This window comes from Passer montanus, unplaced genomic scaffold (genome assembly GCF_014805655.1).
Source record: "Passer montanus isolate IOZ18808 unplaced genomic scaffold, ASM1480565v1 scaffold75, whole genome shotgun sequence".
In the NCBI taxonomy this organism is placed as follows: Eukaryota; Metazoa; Chordata; class Aves; order Passeriformes; family Passeridae; genus Passer; species Passer montanus.
This window is the reverse complement of record NW_024372702.1, coordinates 2,607,829-2,625,623: the sequence shown is the minus strand read 5'-3', so window position 1 is coordinate 2,625,623 and position 17,795 is coordinate 2,607,829. Positions and strand designations below refer to the sequence as shown.

Below are 17,795 nucleotides of genomic sequence, written 5' to 3'. Positions count from 1 at the left end.
AGGCTAGATGACTGTGCTGGCTTTCTTGGGATCTGAGAGCTGCTATATATAGAAACCTGAGTGACCTAATTTTTTCAAATTACTGCTTTCAGTTGTCTGATATTGCTGGAGACAAAAATGTCTGAAATTTGGCCGAATGTAGTTGAAAAACCAATGGAAGTTGAGGATCTCTAGTGAGTGAACCATGAAGCTGGTGGTACTGAAACACTGCAAGTCAGAACTTCACAGCTTCTGTCAGCCACATGCCTGAAACCCAACGGGAAGTCCAGTGGGGAAGTGTGTGAGACCAGCAAGGGAACAACACAGCCCCAAACTCCAGGCATGTTCTCTGTCTGTAGAACTTTGGCTGTATCACTGCAATACTTACAGCACCTCTGACCACTGACCTCAAATGCCCAGCTATTTATTATTCATATTGCACATATATTCTGGCTGTCTAAATTAGCACATGTGAGTTTTAGGTGTAAAGTCCTGACACAGTGATATTACAAAACTTGGAAGTCTAAAATCTCTGCATTGTACTTGGTAAGTTCAGCTTGTTTCACCTTGAAAATTTACTACAGAAGGATCACCTACTTGCTCATTTATTTTCTGAGAGCAGCTGTTGTCACTCTTCCCATTGATTCTGTAGAGCTAAGAAAGCTCAGAGGGAAGTGGATCAGAGTCTGCCTTACCTTATGTATTATGAGACCTGGTTACTAAATTCCAGACAGAAAAACAAAAATCATACTGATGATATAAGCAAGTGTCTGGGCCTTTATTTAAATCATGCAAATAACACAAACAGTCTGTATCAGGTTAACGTAGAAATTGGCAGAAAAAACTCACAAAGTAGTTCCTAATTTACAAAGGAAATCCTCTGGAGAAAAAGCAAATACAAACTCTGTATTTGACATTGAAGCCTTGAGATCTTGGATTAAAAGTGGAACACAGTACTGTTTATTAAAGGTGCACAGTACTGTTTATTATTTATTCTCATATTGTTAAAACTTGTCATTTTTCGGCCAATGTGAACACACCTGTGCAGCCTTAGCACAAATCAAACTAGCAAAGATTTGCTAGATTATCCATCCCATTTAATATCAACCACCTTCATGATTTTCAGGAGCCCTCTCAAATGTCCACTGAAGCTGTGGTAACTACTGCAGCTGGTAGGGTGGAAAAAGCCCTAGACAAAAAGTCAGACTCAAGTTCTTTAGGAAGGAACTCTTCAGTTGAAATCCACTTAGCATAAGGAGGGAAGCATCCAGAGTGCTGACATCTGTCACAGGGAAGGAGAAATATTAGGAGGGAGAAGCGATGCAGTAACTGAAGTTTAAGAGTTGCTCCATCTATGAACGGGTAATAAATACTCTTTCTGAACCATCTTTAATGTTGCCACATTTCTCATAAAAGTCACATCTGGGACCCATTATGAACTTTCCTCATTACATATGAACTTTCCTGGTGCTATATGTTGGGTTTTTCTTTTCATCTGAGAGCAAATTTCTGTCATCTTAGGTGACCCCAGATGCTCAGAGTTAAAGCCACTCACCTAAGGCAAGGAGAGAAATATGGGAAGTACAGAAACGAGGAAAGATGAACAAACAACACTCCCACCCAGAGTATCACACAGAAGTGGTGCACCTTTAGTAAGGTGTTCAAAGTAATCAAACCTCAGCATTAAATAAGGCACTGATTGTTCTAAAAACGTAAAGTAACTGCCACTGTAGCTGCTTGTTTCTTGTGGTACATTTAGCAGACAGAATGAGGCCTCATTAAATATTTTCATTGTTTGATTCCCATATACCAACTAAAGATACATGATTTGGTGTCATCAACAGCATTAGAAATAAAAAATTAAAAAAAAAAATTATTTCCAAGTGTCTTTGGCCAGCACAAAATTTTTACTGACATTTAGCTCTTTGTCAGGGCAGAATCTGCAAAAAAAAAAAATTACGGCATTTCTAACTCCACCACCTATGTTCCAACATCCCAGGTTTACGAAAATTATTGGGTCCTAACTTCTAATGTTATACAGGCTAGTTCCTTTATTTTATTTTTTTTGGTACATATTTAGAAATTACAGTGGCAGAATAATGCCTCAGAACGAAAAGTCAAGTAATTTTAAATTTAAGTACAGATTTTTTTTCCCCTGCTGTTTGGAATAAACAGAGCTGCATTATCTGCTGAATTATTACAAGAGTCAAGGACTGCTGCTGTAGTCAGTGACTTGCATTAGGTTAGGCAAAATGCACGTTATCTGGAGATATGTGTCACTTAAATAATTTGCCTCTTTATGGGTAAACACAGCCAAGAGAGAACTGTCCTTAATACAGATGTAAGTCAGCCTAATACCTGAGTTGTCAGAGCAGAGAACAAACTGAAACCAAGTTGCTACCATGAGTTATTAACTCCATACTTATTTTTTATGAACGCTTAAAACTAGTATTCCCCACAGTGAAATTCAGTAAAGACAGGTTTTTTTTCTTTCTACAGCAGGAATGACATATCACTGAGCTCAATGGAAATAAGCTTCAATCCCTACATGCAGATGAACAGACTCATCCACAGACATCTCAGCAGCAGTGCATCAATAAGGAACCTTCTCTTTACTTTTGCACTGCTTACACAGATGCAGAGACAAAGGAGGTGTAAAGTAAAAGGGGGTGGTGTATTACCATATGTATTTACATATGAGAATGGATAATGATGCTGCTTAGAGGTCACATGAAAAATCTGGGTGTGCTCAGTACCTGACTGACATATATTTACAACGAGGCTAAAATATGTTCATTACAGAAATTAAACTGAAATCCAGCACATTGTCACCCATCACTTTTATAGAAACCAGTCTTGTTCAATGATTTGTGTCACAGGCAACACAATTTCCCAGGGTTTACAAAAATAATCTAGAATAAGAGAATAAGAGCATAAGCTTTGTGGATCTAGAACTCCCAGGATCTCATTCATCAGCATTTGGGCTAAATAAGCACCTTAAGAACTGTCTTACTTTCTGCACCTTTTGCAATCTGACATTAACAAGCCAGGAAGTGTTAATCTGACATTAACAACAGGGAAGTGCTGTTTGAGAAACCATCCTCTAGACAACATAAAAACATGAACTTTGACTTTCATGGCAACATTAACACTGGTGATTAACACACTGTATACTCTAATTACCCTGATCCTTCAAGGTGAACATGGTAATTTCCTAAAGATCTTCTGAGACATTAACAGCAAGCATGTTATTCCAATCACATATAAACATGTATTTGATTGCAAAGCATTTGCTAAGGGAAAAAATCCAAGCCACTTATTTTGACATGAGTTTTAAAAGCAGTAGGATGAGCAGTAACTACAGAAGAGATCTATCTTTAGCAGCTCTTGCTGCTTTGCTCACTTTAATAATAAATTAACATGGATTTATTTACATTTTGCTCTAAAATTAATGCAGCCCTTTTTCTACTGTTTTAATGAAAAAAATACATGTTTGTACTTCAAAATGAATCCCGTGATTGAGCTCTGAAAGCAGAAACTGCAGAACACTTACGACTGAACAGGACTGCCATTAAAAATGTTACAAAAAGGCCATAGGCCATAACTGCTGAACTGTACAACAACAATGTACAACAACGCTGCACTAAAACTCCAGAAGCAATATCAAAGGCATCTGCTGCTTTCCACACACATAAGCATAAAAAATACAACTAAAAGAATATTCACTTAATTTTTAGTGAAAAATGATCACCAAATGATAAGAGCAGGTAAGCAAAAAGAAAAGAAAACTAGAAGTTCCAATTAGAATTAGCTGGCTGTGCAATACTGATTTGTGAATGTTTGCTAGGTCTGTATTTAGTTCTAGAGAAATACACCAGGTCTACTACACAAATCACTGTGATTTCAGCCACGCATGACTCAGCTCCAGAACAGTAACACCAGAGGACCTCCAATGCCTTTTACAGTTGTAACACACTGGATAAACCACTAAAAAGATGTATCTACTACCCACATATCATCATAGATTCTATTCTGGATAACAAAACACAGATGGCACTAAGTTCTCACTCTGATGGAGTTAAATATCCATATGGGTACTGGAAAAGAATGAGGAGTGTAGTGCCCAAGTTCTGAACCAAGTTTTAATGTGTTTTCTCCCTACACACAGACACTAATTTTTAGCTTTGTTAATTTTTACCTTTGTTAATTTTTAGCTTTTTCCTTTAATATAAATCCTCCTTTGAAAAGCCAGAATTTACAGGACAAAAATAAACATTTTCAAAGGACAGGACGAACTGCTGATTGAAAAAGTGAAGTCTCGAAAACAAATAATGAAAAGCAAAATGAAGTATTTTAAAAGCTGACTTTCATAAATTCCTCCCTCTGATAGCCAGTGGCCCTTCTTCAAAGATGATGAGAGGTGTGCTCATAAAGGAATAGTCAAAGAAAACACTACATAAAAAGCTTTCATTTGATGCATACCAAAAAACAAGATGATAATTTATGCCATCAAAATGTAGACCAAAGCACACAAAATGAAGCATAGAGAAGTTCTTTCTTTTTTTATTATTTATCCCATCAACAGTTTTCCAGTTAAGAGGTTTATATGGTAAAACTGTTCTCACTCGTAGGAAGTTTTAAAATCTGATTTGTAGCAAAATAGCTGCTTCTAAACTGGCTTAGCTATAAAGGTTATCTCTTTGCCTCATCACAGCATTTCTGATTAAACCTTTCAAAACATACAAATGCCAACAACACATAACCAGATTTCTTGATCATATTGAGAGAAATATCTCACCACTGCGTAACAGACCAGTCCCTGATGAACAAAAATTTTCCTCATGAAAGATAAAGAAGTGATAAATAAAACATGGGAAAATTTAAAGAGAAATTAAAATAGAACACAATGCAGTTTAATAAGGGACATACATGCAAAACATCCTGAAGAATTCAGCAGGCTACTCCATAACAGAGTAGAAAATATCAATCTTCCTCCTAGCATCACAGAGGGGAAAATCAAAGAGACTGATTACCTAAAGCCTTCACTCTCCACCCACTAAAATAGAAACTTATTTTTTTCATGATGCACATCTACAAGCAGAAACTTACTCTATGATGTCAGGAATAGGGCACAAAACATGGAAACATCTAAACATCTATATGTAGACCCCTTCCCCCCAATCCTGTCAGTGAATAAAAGAAGACTGGAAAATGTCTCTTTCAGAGGACCCTGTTCCTATGTATACAGCAGAAAGGTGAGTAGCCCTCCAGTCTGAATTTCAGTCTGAGCCTCAAGGGTAATGATTTTTTCTGTTTGTTTTGTGGAAAGAGAGAAAAAAACCCAAGAGAAATAAGCACATAAAAGTTCTGAAGACAAAGGGCTTGTCCTCAGTGACTTCTCCCTGGGCCAGATTTTTTTACTGTAGGTAAGAAAATAGTTACTTATTAATTTCTTGACAAGAAATACTCACCTGCAGTAGATGCCAATATAAGGCTTGCTGTGAATATTACATTACTAATATTTACATGCCTGTTACTCACCTGCAGTAGATGCCAATATAAGGCTTGCTGTGAATATTACATTACATTACACACAGCACAATTCTGAAATCAGTTTATGATAAAGCAAAAGACAATTCTTAGTTTAAGAATCACTAGCATAAGCAAAGTGGCCTACAGTGGCCTGCTTTTTTTTGAGCTTTCAAACCTTTCCTCTTTTCCACATATCTGTTACACTAGGCATCACCTGTTTTGTAGATCCTGTCAGATCCTAAGTATCTATGAACTCACATCTAAAAAGGACTTTAAGTACAACAGTAACCTTCTACTGAGAAATGGTATCACACAGTTGAACTCTATGAGAGTTAGTAACTCCACCATGGGTTACTGTTAGCTTCCCACTTCTCTGAATGCCTATGTCTTGATAACCACTTTGTCTGTGAGATTTGCACTATATACTGGGATTTAAACAATACACCACAGGGACCCAATTACATGTTTTTTATTCTGAGAAACTATTTTGATAGGCTGTATTTAAGTTTATCTGTATATCTCTTCACTAGGTTATACTGTTCAGCAAGAGCAGATTCATAGTCAGACTTGATCCATGACAATTTATACATTTGTTTGGAATAGATATCCATGCAACTGCTCCTCCTAACTGGACACCAAAGCAGAGGTACTGACACACCCAAACAGCAGACCAGTGTTAACTGGTCAGGTCTAATCTAAGAGAGCTTTTAAGTGCTTGGCAGTTTGCCTGACAGGGCACATTCTACACAAATCCATTAAAAGGCAGAACTGTTGCTGTGAATAGGATAAAAAAAATCCTGGTGTTGACGGCTGTGATGACCAAGATTAGCCTTAAGTAAGGAGTACCTGCAGAAGGTTATGTGTGACAAGAATACTGCCAACCACTTTAGAATTCAACAAGAAAACACTCCTAACACTGCCAGAACAGTACAAAGCCATAGAATAGTTACTGCAGAAAGACTAAAAATTTTTGCAAGAATTCCCTTCTCCTCAAAATGGTTACATTCAAGAAGCTTCAAATTCTTCCTCTAGGGAAATGCTGAACTGTCCTAGTTTCAGTCTCTAGTAGCCAGAACAGATGATAGATTTAAAGCTTTGCGGACAGTCAGAGCACAACACAAACTCACATGAACCAGGCAACCAACCTTAAAAGGAAAAAACAAATCAATAAAGCAGACAGATCAGGGGTAGTTAAGTGCCTGGCACTCTGTGGCTCAGCGTGCAATGCTCATTTTAATCCGAGCACATGGCATTGCATGCTGCTTCCAGACAACCTCCACATGACTCATTCCAGGCTGAGGCCACACATCACCACTTTACAAGTTCTCAGATTTAGACCAAGTGAATACAGCCTTCAAGGTGTCGGCCAGCTGCTAAGGACACTAAACTACATATTGTCACTTTTCCACATGTGGCTCTTTTCCCTTCCAAACACGCTTTAATAAACTCACTAATTCAGTGCGTACAGCTCAACTATAAACACGTTTGTGAAACCAAATCTCCCTGCAAATGTAGCTGGGGAATTACTGCTCCTCCTAAAAGGCTGTTGAACATATGCAGTTGTTGGAACTCTTTGTCAGTCCAGCTCTAGGTGGTGCATCCAGTTAAGGTTCAGTAAGAAATTTTAGCAGCTACACGTAAGTAACTGCCACTGGCAAAGAAAGCCTCTCACAGAGGAAGACACAGTCACAAATTTCTCATTTTCTCTACATTCTTGTCACAGAAAAGCACCACACACACTGCAGAAAAAATGGTAATACATCTGACAACTGAAGGTATCAACTTTTTAAAACTTAGCTGGAGAGGGAATCTTTTCCCTTTAAGCAATGCCTGATGTTTCTCCTCTTCCTACATGAACCTGTAGCCATTGCTCAAGCAAAGGAAAGATCCAGGTAACATATGAAGAATAGTCTTTTGCACTGTAAAGGCAGATAAAAATGGGAAATATCATATTATATTTAGTTTAATAGTGCACTGCTTTTTCTTCATATTGAATGGTTTTGCATCAGTGAACTCCCACTGAATTCTCCTACAGTTCTAAACTCCCTTCCACAGGGAAATTACTACAGCAGCTGAGGCCATAATTTTCTCCTCTCTCCTCTGCTAGCCAATGGCCTTCTGATCTTGGGAAAAGACAGAATGGATACAGAACACTAAATATGGCAGGTATACCATTCTTAACAGAGCATGATGCAAAGTGAGACCAATGACTGTTGGGAGAAGCTGTCAGGTACACTGCCATGCAGGAAATAAGCAGGCCATGTGTGTAGGATAGCAAGACATACTCTGCATGATAAAAGAAGCTGCAGAACAAATTCACTCATTAGCATATTAAATGCATGCAAAAGAGAATGACATTTGAGCAACACAGATATACTTAAAGAATCATGCATTGTTTACAGAAACCTTTAAGATTCTCAATCTTAAACCTTTAAGATTCTAAATCTAAGCTTTCCAGCTAGCAGCAGCTTGGAAGCAATGTGCACAAGCAGTGGGTACACAGCCTTTGGATACTGGGGTAGCTAAAAATGCCATGTTTAACATAGTACTACATTCTTTCATTTTTCAATTTAAGAATCTCTATCTATATATCCTTTATATAGCTTTGACAAGAAAAATACATGGAAAGAGAAGACAGGTTTCAATGAGCTTGGCATAGCAGCATTAGGGCATTCACCTTCAACTTCCTTCAGCCACTCTAGAGACACTAAATGAAGACTTTTCAGGGAAAAGTATGCTTTATAAATCAGGCTCCAAGGAATGAAAAGTACCAAGAAGCCTGCATCTTGTCAACTATCTTCAAGATCACATCAATATTCTTAATATTCTAAGATTACAGAAGCAAAAGTGGACTGTGGGAACTGCTTCTTCCCTTACTGGGCCGGTGGTGCAGAAACAGTAGCACAAATCCAAAATAACTGGGTCACATTATTCTCACAGAGCACATTCCCAGGCTGATTTCTCTAAGATCTTCCACTCAAAAGCACATCTGAGTGGAAGACCTGATGGGACGTTTCCCAACACCCTCACTCTCCAGGGATGTTGGGGATGTTGGCTTCCACCGGGACAAAAAGCACACATCATTCTTCATATCACACACCTGCCTGTACTCTGCAAAATGTTTTAACTCTACACAAGTACAAGTTATACTCCTCTTACTCCTTTAGCACTAAAGAGCCCAAATATGGTGACCTAGAGTCCACCTGTGTGGCACCCACCAGATCTTTCAGATGGTCACTGTACGATCCTCAGTGATAGAGATGCTTGGCTGCCAGAGGTATAAAGAATCCAGCTTGATTTTCAGATTCCAAGTAGAACTTGCAGGGTGAACAACAGGCATGTGGGTGCACTCCTGCGCATGCCTGGGGCACCAATAAACAACTGAGTATTTAACTTCAAAGGATAACAATGATCTTAAACTGCCACTGTTTCACACAGAAGCCGCCTTCTCCATGCTACTGCTACATGACCAAGGCAAATGATTGCCATGATGTGTTTCTGAGAGCTCTGACAAGCTGTTCTTGTGCTTCATAGAATTCTGCTTGTTGTTTAAAAACCCTACTGGTGTTGACTCTTCTGTTCATACAGATGAACTTTATCACAAAGCAAAAGAGAGAGAGTAAAAGCAACAGAGAAACAAATGGTAACAGATCCCACTTCTTCTGTAAACCCTAAGATAAATAAGAGTACCATTACATGCAGTATTCTCAATAAGGTTCAGGAGCACTCATGAATTTTGCCTTCTAATCTGAAAATCAAGGTGAGAAAAAGCTGAATTTTAAATGTACAGAAATGCTCAGTTCAGAATCCCATATAATTGGTATAGATTCTGGCCTTCTGCTTCAACTAAAACACAATTAAATTCTGAGCGAAGCTCAATACCCTTTGTTCCACAAGTAAACATCTTAGGGGATGTTTATTCCGTTAACATTAATATAACACCATTCACACTGTGATAAGCATTCCTTGGATAAACAAGATACAGCAGTTTGAGAAGGAGAAAACTACTTTTACAATAAAAATGTCTAAGAGGACCTCAATCCATAGGAAATGGAATAAAAACGTAGCTGTCCATTGCTGGGACTATCAAGTCATTCATGACTAGTAGGGAATAACTAAGTTAAGTGAGAGGTGCATTTAAAAATCAAAAGTATTTCACATTCCTGTGTCTTAACATACTACTGAGAAGAAAATTATGTTATGCTTTTACTTAATGTTTGTGTATCTCATATTACTAAAGGGACTTGAGATGATTGCAGCTGTCAAACTAGTGTCAGGGGCTTGCTTAAACTGGGATGTTGATTTAAGTAAGTTATTTAATCTGTCATAAGCTTACTATTAGAGTTTTAAGTAGAGATTCTCCTTTCAGGTCAACCTCTCCCCTTCAGGTCAATTTGCTTAAAGGTATAAGCTTATTAACTTTAACTTACTTTAAATTGTAAGAACCTAAGTGCTGAGGGATAAAGGAAATCCACATACATTTAAGCTGAAGCATCTTTTCCATGTTTTATTTTAAGGGGAAATAGACAGAATAAAGCAGGAGTTTTGATTTCGTGTTGCACAGAGCACTGGTACCACAAGAGGGCACTGAAGCCACGCCTAAAGCGGATCCCCATTACAGAACTCTCTCTGAGGAAGGATGAACTGCTCTCACAAATACTCCCTCCACATACAAGGATTCAGGTTTTTCGGTGGTGTACACATACATTCCTAATGAACTCACACTCCCTCGACTGTGCACAGAGCAGCACAAAGCCTTTTGTAAAAGCACTATCCTGCCACGGATGAAAGACAGTGAGACTTGAAGCTTGAAACAAGTCATGTTTCAACACATACAAGGATTCAGGTTTTTCGGTGGTGTACACATACATTCCTAATGAACTCACACTCCCTCGACTGTGCACAGAGCAGCACAAAGCCTTTTGTAAAAGCACTATCCTGCCACGCATGAAAGACAGTGAGACTTGAAGCTTGAAACAAGTCATGTTGTTTCAATTCAAGAAAATTGAAACTTTCTGAATATCATCAGTCTATTAATAAGACTTTGAATTTTGGTCTTGTCTGAAAGGATGTGAAGTGCATGAGCTCATAACCAAATCAAACTGTGAGTCAGAGATAGATGCTTAGTCTGATAAAAATTATTTTGAGTACAAATGACTTCTGTTTGCCCAGGCAACAATTCTGTTTACACATAGAAAGAAAAGTCTTATCCAACAGCAACTAACAAATCAGTATGTTTCAATGGCCAGCTGGCCATCACACTAAAAATATGGTTCTCGTATTCTGTAACCTTTGTAATAAGGCTTGGCAACATCTGAATGTTTACATCAGCCAGTGAAGTACCACAGGAACAATCCCACAGCTAGATAGTCCTCTACAAACCTTAATACCTGATAAAAGCTACTCGCAATACTTTAAGCCATAAAGTGTGCAAGACAAATCTCAGCAATGCACCATTTAGTATCAGACAAAAATGATCCTGGCTTTCTCTACTAGCTTAATAAGCAGTCCAAATATTTCATTTCTGTACCTTTGGGAGTGTCCCTGTTTTTCACATTAAGCTTGTTAACACACACGTCTTGGTCCTGTTACCTGTGTGTCAGACACGGGTGCTGAAGTTATCTGTCAAGCAACATGAAGTTTCTTAACCTGCTTCAGGAACTTACTCAACAGTAACCTAAGAGCTGATGTAGCAACACCTTTAACACTGCCAAGTCACCTCTAGAAGGATCACCACAGGATAATGCTGGAAGAATGAAGTTTTCCAACCATTTTCTCAGGTATTTGGGAATAAGGTACTGTGTGGGTTCTTGCTGTATATATCATCTATATTAGATACAACTGCCTGAACTCCTGCAGCTGTCTAAAATACATGTCACAGTTGATAGGGTTGGAATAACTTTGGACAAAATAAGAAAAAACCCCACCAAAAACCTCTGCAGATTTAGAAATTCTTTTACAATGAAAACAAACATTTATATAAACTTGACTACAGGAGGCAAAAGTTAAATAGAAAAGTGTTGGTCTGAGATTTTTAATTCTCATTCTCATGTGCATGAAGAGACTTGCGTTTGAAATATAAATTATCTATACCAGAAATAAGTTACTAAAAAACAGTACCAGGCAGCAGTACAGACAGGAAAATATAAGCAAGCATCCAAAAAGTCAGTGTTAGTCTGTCACACTTCCAATGTCCTGTGCTAACAGCAAACGTCCCAACATGCTTGAGATAATGCCTATTTCACTTATTTGAAATAAACACCAAGCACATACTGTAATCAAAAATCAGGCCATGAATTCAGATTTTTGATCCCATATTCCATCTCATGCTAGCATATAATTCCCACTGACCATTTGCTGGATTCTGCCGATGGCTCACGGCAGCAGAGCAAGGAATTCCATGTCTCGCTACTCAGTTCAGTTTTCATGAACAGAGGCTTTTGACAGGCGAAGCAAAAACACAGCTACCACATGGGCCTACAACCCAAAGCACAGGAAGCCTACTGCTGTTACTTTCAGAAATACTGAAGGAATGCTCATCAAAGCAAGATATTAAACCAGAGAAACATGTGTCATTCCAAATTCTTGGTACAGTTTTCAGCATAAGATATCGATCTTAAAGGATACAAATACTTTATGACATGCCATCAAGTGAATAATAACAATCTCTTTTCAACTGTTTTCCTTGGACTGAAGGAGCAACAGAAGGCTCCCAAAGTTTCAGGATACTTTTAAGTGTAAAGTATGATTTCTGAGTACACATTCTTGAAATCATTCTGGTTTTGGAGACTTTACCTCATATAGCCTGTCAAAGTTCCTCTTGAGTCAGTTGAAGTTTACAGTGGGGGAAAAATATTTACCCAAACCTTATGCAAATAAGATAGGTAAAACTACTTTTCAATTTTTAAATTTTGAGTTTGGACTTAAATCACAAATCATCATCAAGGCTGAGTTAACCAGTATGTTCATTTTACACTCTGCTCAAGAATGCACAAAGAATATTTACACTATTTGTCAGCTTTATATTTTCAGGTTTCTTGCACTAAAACAAAAAATGACCTAAATGATATTATAAATAAAAATAAAAAATAAAAATTAAGAAAAGTCCTATAAAAAGGCAAATAATATAAATACAGAGTAAAATACGTAAATAATGGAATACTGAAATTTAATGAGAACATTAACATGCTAAGGCATATTCTGCTCCCTCTTGATTTAGCAGCTTCACGAATTCCTTATTGACCAAAACCCAACTCCAATGTACCACATGAATATATTTATACTGACTTTGCTAAGCAGTGGCCAAGCTGGCAAAAAAAGGCAAGATAACACTTTTTCTCTTAAGCACTTTTGAGATGGGTTTTCCCTCACATTCAAGAAACACAAACCTCCTAAACAGCATATGCTGCAACAGCTGATCTCAGAATGAACACCCTGGATCAGGAACCAATGCAAGCAGAAGCCAAGAATCAACCAAACTACATTATGACAAGTTAAAGGAAGAAAAGCATATAAAGCAAAAGATGTCAAAGATAACTTTGGAGTTCAGATACAACCACTGCTTGTTACTGTTTAAATTCTGTGAATATACTTTTATATTGCTTTCTGCTTGACTGCAAAATAGAGTAGCTATGACTAAGGTTTGACTGGAATAACTTTAACCTTGCGAGTTACAGACTTTTAAAAGATCTTAATTAAAAGTAAATAAGTGTTTTGTTTTTTCTTTTTAGATGAATGTGTCTCTTGTGATGAAATGTGGAAGTTCCATTACTGCTTACAGTATCTCCTAGGATTTTTTAAGGGCAATCTGAAGTTAAGAGATTCATTGTGAGGTACCAGCATAAGAGTTGACATACCAGCAAGAGACCCACCAGCTGGGCTGCTACACCATTTACTACAGCTCACTCAGCCAAGCAGCATTCATTTCTCTGCACAGCTGATGGGCTCTCAATCACTGCAAAATGCACAGGGCCATATAAAGTACTACTATTTTGATATTTTGATGGCACAGTCCTGGAATTTCACCTACGATGGCATCATCCATATTGTACCCGGAGATAGGATGGCCTCTAGTCTGTGTTTAGACAGCACAATTCTAGATGCTAAATCAGAGGAGGTTTCTCCATGTCTCTCCACTGAAGAGGGAATTTAAAAAAACCTCTGGGGAAGTCCTACCAATGCTGAAAATCACAAGCACTTCTCTGGCAAGGTTTACATTGAAAATAAAGAAAATATTAGATGGAAAGATACCTTAGTAACAATTTGAGACAAAAGGGATTAGAAAATACATTAATAAATTGTCTTCAAGATTGCTCATGAGTATCATATTGGCCATATTCAAGTACAGAAAAAGTACTGAAAAAATTCAGTAGGACTGAATAAAATGAAAGAATCCCCCTCCGAAAACAATTATTTTTAAAAAAATATAAATAGCCATTAATGACAATAAATCATTCTGTTGAAAATATTTACAACTTTTTTTTTGGGAGAGAGATTGGATTCTAAGTTATTCTTACAAATTTTTGGAGTGTTAAGAGCAATGATTGCAGGCCCCATACAAATCATATAATGCTGACATAAGACAGGCTGTTCCTTAAAGACTGAACTCTAGAAAATTGCAACCAAAGTACTGAACACAATGAAAGGATATGAATTAAAACTAAACTGCTCTTCATCAAATTCTTCAGCTTTAAAGAAACAAATCCAGCTGACTGTAAAACCTGAAGGGATTACAAAGGCCCTGTTGAGCAGTCTAGCAGTAGATGTGCCCTTTCATAAATACTGAATCCAGCAATCCTTGTTAACCAATAGGAGATATTGGTGCTGTTAAGGTATTACTGACAGTCAGGAACTAATTTACACTCAGTGGAAGCCCTCTAGATATTCAAGAAGTTATCCTCAAGCAATTATTTAATGGACTGTAACTTTTCCATTAAAAGCAACATCTCAACCTTGATCCTTACAGGTAGAAAGCACTGTGAAGCAGAAGGGTGGAAACTCAGAAAAAAATAATCTCAAATACACGAGGCAAACAGACATTATTTCACTTGTGGTCCATCTTTCAGCAGTTGCTTACCACTGCACACGGAAGAGGTGATGTTGTACAGGAAAGGATAAAACTGCAGACAGCGGATCATCTTCAGGCTGCTTTCACACTCCAAGCACTTGGCTGTCAAATCCAGTGCATGTCTGAAGGCCTGCAGTGCTCCACTGATGTTGTTCTGAGCCAGGTATGCATTTCCTAGGCTCAGAAAAGTCAGGGGCTGTGAACACAAAAGCAACACACTGCAGCATAAGTATGTTCACTGTTTTAAGAATGAAGCCAACTAGGAAATACCCTTGTCAAGTCACACGCTCATAAATTTGGTGGGAAAGAATTTAGAAAACTTCCTAAACAGGCACTGCCTATTCTTAAAATGGAAAACTAACAGCTTGATGCATTGGTGGCAACCAAAAGCTGTTTTGCCATAGGGTTGTGTTAGGAGTTCCATCTTTCTACAATAAAAAAACAGTTGTTAAATACACACAAAATGAAATGAAACATTAACCATAAGAAACATAATGTTTACTGCAGAGAATGCCACAGGACTAAACTGAGATGCGTAAAGGCAATTTAGAATCATTAAAAGTCCACAAAAAATAAAAATATCACTAGTGTTTTAGCAGGACAGATGCACTGCATTTGCCAAGAGTGTTCAGATTTTCCTTAGAAAAGCTAGGTTACCAAAAACACCAATGTCACACTAGTCTGGGGCTATTTATGCCTTTCGATTCTTTGTAAAACAATATTTTTGTTACTGCTTTTGGCTACCACCCCTAAAATAAGTATTTTTTTGAAAAGTAAAGATTATAAAAACTTTTTCCTCTGGGTAGAACTCAACACTTTAATACAGTAAAGTATTACATTTATTGGTTGACTGAAAAGTTTTTCACTTGGACAAAATAATTTGTTGCAATTACCAATATGCTGATAAAGAAAAGCCAATAGTATTTTAATTTAAGCAGCCATTTTCCCCATTGAAACAGTTTTTTACATTCATTCTCTAAAAATGCAAAGACTGAGCAGTAGCTGAAGATTTTTCCAACTCAGCTTGAATTACTGAACAGCATTCAGACAACTGTGCAAGCTGAGCAACAGGATTTTTTTTCTTTTTAACAGCTTTTGTTGATGGACCACATCTTTTATTCCCAGTAGCTGTAATTAATTTTAACTTTTATTTACTTTCCATTATATTCCAGCAAATACCATTCAAGTACAATGCCTCCTGCTAGTTTTTCTGGTACAATAGGTATTACAGGACTGAGTACATCTGAAAGAAATACAAGCAGGCATTACTGTAATGAGGCAGCATTTGCAAGTATTTTTCAAGAGAAGCCCTACTCACATAGCATGGTCCTAAGGATTCCTAGGCTCCTCCCCTCCAAGGCTGTGTTTTCATATGTTCTTCTTAAGGCACATCATTCAAGCATAGTTCTTTCTGTAGCTCCTTTTTGCACTCTTTCCTGCCACCCAAATGGACTATATTCCTTTCCAACACTTGAAAATTTATTTCTGCATGCTACACTGAATAAACTTATCCTGTTTTTAACTTTTGTATGTGCTAGGTGACTGATGGCCTGGCAGGTTTAAATGCTGTTAATCTAATTAGAGAGCACAGGAGAGAAGCCAAACTTCTTACTGAAGCGTCTGTGATGCGAGACCAAAATTATCTGCTAGAAAAAAGGTGCTCCCTGCAATGCCATTCCCTCCTTCTTTCTTTCCATAATTGTTCTGGCCAGTCCAGTAGTTCAAACAGCTTACACAGAAACTGCCTGTATGACATAGGTGACAACCTACTGAATGTTTATCATGCTACTGTTCAGAAATACAAAAAACTGGTTTGAATCTATAGTTGGAAAAAAAGCCACCAAACAACTAGAACATGTTTTCCTTCATGCATATAGACAAAACCTAGGGACAAATAAAACTGTACAGATAAAAATCAAGTGTCACAGAAAGATGTCTATAAAAGTCTTGGTGGCATACACAATACTTTAAGGGTTTTAGAAATCAAGATACAATGCTGACAGCTTGACAGATCTCTGTTTTAGGTTAAAATCTTGCCAAACACCAGGATTAAATTCCTTGGAGGTTCTGTTGATAATACAAGTTTTCAAGGCTGGAAGACTGTCATTGATTTACAAGAACTTCTCTAGATGTTTATACTCTCAACAATCAGCATCAACCCTGGTGCAGTCAAGAATTTATATGGAAATTAACATCCATTGCAAATCACAAGCTGGAAGACGGCAGGTAAACACAAGTAACATGTACTTAGAAAATAATGAGGGAAAAGACATCACTGCTGGGCAAACACAAACCCCCATTCAGCTTACCTCAGAGGCATTGATGGCCAAAGCCTTCAGCAGGAGCCTGCTGGCATCCGAATGAAGACCATAATGAAACAAGAGGTTAGCAAGGTTGACCAGAGGGATGTCCTGATACTCATGTGGAGCCAAATTATATGCTTTTTGCAAACAGGTGATAGCAAAGGTGCTATTTCCAACTGCACGCCAGTACAATCCAGCTTCATTAAGCACAAGCCATAGAGGATCTTCTGGCTATAGGAGAGTCAGGGAAAAGGATAAAAACACCCACAAAGAGGTGTCTCAGGAAGACAGAAATGTCTGCTCTTTAATAAGAAGCAAACATTGCATACTACATCATTAAATGGATAAAAATTAGACTTTGCTGTAACTATTAGCAGATTACTCAATCTGCTCCATTCTACTCAAATGGGCATGATTTACAGGCTGAACTGCAATTTAGTAGCAGTTGTTGCTCACACTCTACTCGTATGAATGCTCTGTATCATGACCAAAAAATCCCTTAAAATGTACAAGTGATAATGGTTAGTTCACTACAGGAAGCAATGCTTGAGGGCCACTTCAGAGTCTTAAAATTATACAAAATCAGATCAGTGTAAAATGCTAGAATTTGAAAGTCAGGCAGCTATTAAATTACAGTTAGATGTGCTTCCAGGTCCTCTAACATTACCTTTCCCTATAAATTTAAGGTTTCAGAGTTGTTTTTTCTTAGTTATCTATTTGTCTTATGAAAGTTGACAACTGGCATGCATCAGATACTGTTTAAAGATTATAAAATAGTAAGCAATAAGTGAGAGCAGGTGAAAGAATGGAGGAAGTGTCAAATACACCTTGAATGTTCCTTCCTCCTCTTTAACCTGTAATAGCAAAAAGAAGCACTCAACCTAGAGGAGAAATAGCAGAATTTAAAAATACTA

At 37.6% G+C, this 17,795-nt stretch overlaps 1 protein-coding gene across 2 annotated transcripts in view; it reads right to left on the bottom strand.

Moving 5' to 3' along the window:
* Nucleotides 1–17,795, bottom strand: part of TTC17 (tetratricopeptide repeat domain 17) — a 55,738-nt gene that overhangs the window by 13,330 nt on the left and 24,613 nt on the right. For both annotated transcript variants that reach the window (XM_039730966.1, XM_039730967.1), the window contains exons 15-16: nucleotides 16,888–17,112; nucleotides 14,588–14,774 (exon numbers count right to left, since the gene is read on the bottom strand). In XM_039730966.1, coding sequence (XP_039586900.1) covers nucleotides 14,588–14,774; nucleotides 16,888–17,112 — 412 coding nt within the window. The remainder of the gene's footprint in view (nucleotides 1–14,587; nucleotides 14,775–16,887; nucleotides 17,113–17,795) is intronic.